Source organism: Lytechinus variegatus, chromosome 1 (genome assembly GCF_018143015.1).
Source record: "Lytechinus variegatus isolate NC3 chromosome 1, Lvar_3.0, whole genome shotgun sequence".
Classification (NCBI taxonomy): domain Eukaryota; kingdom Metazoa; phylum Echinodermata; class Echinoidea; order Temnopleuroida; family Toxopneustidae; genus Lytechinus; species Lytechinus variegatus.
In genome coordinates, this window is record NC_054740.1 from 56479512 (window position 1) to 56484200 (window position 4689).

At 41.0% G+C, this 4689-nt stretch overlaps 1 protein-coding gene across 1 annotated transcript; it reads left to right on the plus strand.

The window, feature by feature from the left end:
* The first annotated feature begins 900 nt into the window (after nt 1-900).
* LOC121406481 (allatostatin-A receptor-like) lies at nt 901-2781 on the plus strand. Its single transcript, XM_041597493.1, has one exon. It carries the CDS (start codon nt 905-907, stop codon nt 2357-2359), a length of 1455 nt encoding a protein of 484 aa, XP_041453427.1. The 5' UTR covers nt 901-904; the 3' UTR covers nt 2360-2781.
* Nucleotides 2782-4689: the final 1908 nt, after the last annotated feature.

A 4689-nucleotide genomic window follows, 5' to 3' on the forward strand; every position in this document is an offset into this window, starting at 1 on the left:
AATATTGCAAGCGAAAAGCAAAATCCCACAAGCTGGGCCCACGTAAGCGCACATGATCTTGGACAGCATTGCGCATTTAGCCAGCGGGTTTTACGCGCATTGTCATCTTATTCAATGAAATCGCATTGTGACGTCACCTCCTAAAGCCGTACGTGCAATGGTACATTTTGGATGGTACGTCTTGTGTGCAACGGTACGAATGTGTGACATTCAGCCTCCCATTTGATCGCGTACAACAAGCTAAGTAGGCGTTGTACAATACAGTATCATGCACATACAGGATTTCAATTAAATAGGCCGATGTAAAGTCTATAGTTCATTTCTTAATTGAAGTCATCAACTTCAGCGATGTCATTCTGGCAACTTTTGGTACTTTATGTATTTGTTACATTATGTTTAATCTGATCCGCTTGAGTAAGAAATGTGACCATGTTTTAGGCTCTCTATTCTTACATGTATGTCCTATTCAGTATATTTAATGTATATGCATTGTTACTTTTTACACTGTCCTATATTGCTTTTTGTACGATAGAATGATGCAAAACAAAATAATATTATTACTTGAGCTCTGTCAGTGAGAAACTGTGGAGACCTGACCTGAAGCAATTGAAGATAAAATATGTGTCTAAAATGAAAAAAAAAAATCATTATTGCAAGAATGATAGCCCGAATTCACAAAGGTAACTAAAGTTATACCGGGGTTAACTTTAGCACCCGGGGTTAAATTTAAACCATGGCTGAGTTATACACCGGTGTAAAATTTAGTCCACCTTTTTGAATTCGGACCAATAAGTCTGTGAAGTCGTCGAAGACAGTCATGCCCGAAGTCAACAACTTTTTAAACATGCACGTTAGTAATCATAATCATTTTCCTTATCATCCATTCCAGGAAAAACTGCTAAACATGGCAAGTGGAAATATTACCTACACCTTTTTCGACTCTTTCTTAGTCATAGTATGGCTGTTGATCCTTCCATCTTGTGTACATGATAGCACAATGGCATCCTCGACAGGACCTACAGCCACAGAATCTCCGACAGGATCTGATTTCCCATTTGCTAATAATACATTTATGACGTCCCGAGATCTGACTTCAGCAGCGACATCTAGAAACGTTGGTGATCATACCAGCACGTCACCAAGTAACTCACCTGGAACAGATGGATCAACAAACCCTTCGTCTACCGAGCCAACCAGGAGTTCATCGGTGGAGCCTCGGAACAAATCCGATGCGACCTACCCTACAAGCCTTGATCAGACAGAAGAAGGGACTGGGCATTCTGCTCCTGAAGACATCATCGCAGATATCAGTTCAGTATCACCTGTGTTGGCGGATGGGAATGAAACACTGTCAGGTTGGCATTGGTATGGCATGGAGTGGCCTTGGTATCTGATCATTCAGGCCATTTCAGGAGTTGTAGGAATTGTTGGCAATCTCCTTGTCATTCTGGTGCTCTTTCAGAGAAGGTCCGCTGGTCGATCAACCGACACTTTAATCGGGGGACTGGCGTGGGCAGACTTTCTGACATCCATCTTCATAATCCCAATTCCCAATGAGCAGAGAATCCCTGCAACATGGTTGGGTGATATGTACTGCAAGCTCATTCACACTTCCTACTTCTTATGGGTCAGTGTTAATGCTTCTACCTACATTCTCATGGCAATATCCATCGAACGCTTCATCGCCATTTCTTACCCAATATATTTCAACCGGGTCCTCACAAAGAGTCGTATCCAGTTTGTCATTTTAATCATCTGGCTCTTATCAGTTTTGTCTACTATCTTCGCTTTCTTTGTGGAGTTTATAGACCCTACAACCAAAAGGTGCATGTTCAGATTTCCTTCTCCAGAAAGCCAGGTCATCATCGGCTACTACTGGTTTTTCCTCCGTATGGTCATCCCGATGCTTACAATGCTAATCACGCAGACCTTGATAGCAAGGGAGCTCCACCGTCAGTCCATCCGGTTCAAGAGCGACAAGGACAGTTCCACAACCAAGACGGTTCATCTGGTGGCTAGGAACCGTGTCCTGAAGATGATGTTTGAAGTCATCATCATCTACATCATCTGCTGGGCTCCTAACCTAATAGCTTACATGGGTACCGTCATGGGCTTTGTCCCACCATCGTACATTGGTTCTCCTCTTCACCATACCCTGACAGTCCTAGGGTTCTGTAACTCTTGTGCCAATCCGTTCATCTACACCGTCCGTCATCCCCAGTTCCGAGAGGCTCTCAAGGGTATGCTCACCTGTGTCAGGGGTGGAACTTCGCCCCTCTTTGAACAGAAGATGGAATCGAGCTACGCATCTCGCACATACGGACCAGGAGATCAAACAGACGTGGACAAAGAGGTGTAGACGGAGTGAAACGACATGCTCCTGCGACATCTGCTCCGGTCTTAGTATCCAAGAGGAATATCCTCAGAATGATGTAAAGATTAGGATTTATTTATTTTGGAGGTTAGGTTTTATATTTGGCCTTACGTGCAGATTTTCCACCGGACCGATTGTCGCCGGAGCAATTGTCATGGAACCGTGTAGACGGTGGCACCGGAAACTGATTCTGATGCGGCAAAGGTTTGGAGGGGCGGAGATCACTGGTCGGCATGTGCCGGCACCACTGGGTGGGGGTGTTCGGAACCTGGTCCCATTAATATCATGAAAAGTTTTCAACAATGACTGTCAGTAAAACCAAGAGTTTTAATTAGACTATAGAAGCACTGATCTCTTACCGTATCTGTTACATAATCCTGAGTTTTTGCGTTTACTACGGGGAAACTCTCTACAACGCGCCAATCCCTTTCAAAATGCAAGTCAAATCACAATGGAGAGCTGAGAGGCTTTTGTCGAAAGTTGGTGGACCGGGGCAGCATCGGAATCTCTTGACTCTGGACAACGCCCGGTGCAAATTTTCGGATGATCTGCTGTCCTAGACCACCAACTTTCAACAAAAGCCTCTCAGCGCTCCATTGTAATTTTAATTGCATTTTCAAAGGTCAAAGGAATCTATGCGTTGTAGAGAGTTTCCCTATAGTAAAAGCAAAAACTGCCCATTGACAAAATGTCACTGTTTTCCAGCTCCATGATAATGGTTCCTATATATACACATGTAGAAGTGACATAAAGTGTCAGTAGCGTTCAGAGGGGGGGGGGGGGCAAGAGCCCCCCCCCCAAAAAAAAAAGGAAAAAGGAGAAATGGACAGATGGGTGAAACATGATATTAAAATCTTTCACAAAATTTGATTTTTGTAATTTACGCAATACGCCATATCTAGCCCCCTCAAAATTTTTGGCGCATATGATGCCTCTGCCAACTGTCTTATAGATGTGACAATACAAAATATGATCAAATCACCAGGATGTAAGAATGTAGATTTCGTTTTCCCTTCAAAACCTTGGTATTACGTTGTTGTGTTATTTTCATTATTTCGTTTCCGAAATATTGCATTGTATTCAATATTCGGCCCTTTAATCGTATCATTTCAACAAAAGCGTAGCATACCATGGTACATTAAATTGGTGCTTCTCTTTGACTCACTCTGTTTGCTCCCTCAGAAAATGTTCAGAAAAAAAGGCGCATTGATTGATTGATTATAATTTGCCAAGTAACCAAAAACGTAAAAATTGATTTTCTCCGTCGAAGAATAAATCGATAGGCTTGAACGGACTAACCTACGAAAGCTCGAAAGCTGTCTCCATCGGGGTACTCGAAACACATTAACCAGTATACATGATGGGACTTTGTGAAGGTTGATTAAATTCTACCCAACTTTGGTCGGAGAGTGCCAAACATCTTATTAGATTAATTCAGAGACGTTACATTAATCCACCACTCGCACTCATCATATTCAGAAAATGTGTTTATCGATTATGTTTCATAGAGAACAAAATAATTTCATTTTTTTTTCAGTTGTATGTTTCTTAAAATATTCTAGATATTTTGTGAAAAGTGGTCAAGTTTCCATATGTCAGGATGGGATAGGTAAGTTTGATACTATTATCATGCACCATGTAAATAAATGGTTTCATTGTACAGCCGAACTTGTGATATCTTAGTTGTTCAATAATAGCACAATCATAGACTATAAAGTATAATAAATTCACATTATGCATCAATCTAAATCTCTTTGTTATTATTGCAGGGGGGGGGGGCAAAACACACGAAATAATAAGAAATATTTACATGCTCATTAAAATGTAATGCAAATTAGGTGATTCGCTGTACGATTTCAACTTCTCTACATATACATTAGAAGAGAGAAAATCGAAATGCATTTTCATTTTTTTTAATATGCTCTTTATCTTTATTATACACAACTGCACGATGGTCTATAAACTTATTTGACAAGGTAAAGTGTGCCTGACCTGATATATACATGTACGGCGTCTGGCAATCCAAAGCATGGAGTGAACCAATGTTTGATTTTTTTCATATTGGAACATGGCCTAAAAATCCATATAACTTATTTTTAGAGTAATGGCCCTCAAAATGGTTATCCAATTAGATTAGAGCAGGAGGGCCGACTGCCCTGTGATTTTTTACGAGTGACAGAAAAAATAGCAAAAAGGAAATTAATGAAGTTGAAAATAGAGGGGAATGGGGAAGGTAATGAATAAAGGCCGGAGAGAAGTGACAAGATTCCGGGGACATGATGTGGCACTATGAATTATAATACCATTATTTACTT

What these genes read in the sequence shown, in the direction of transcription:
- LOC121406481 (XM_041597493.1), top strand. Translation starts at nt 905, where the DNA reads ATGGCAAGTGGAAATATTACCTACACCTTTTTCGACTCTTTCTTAGTC.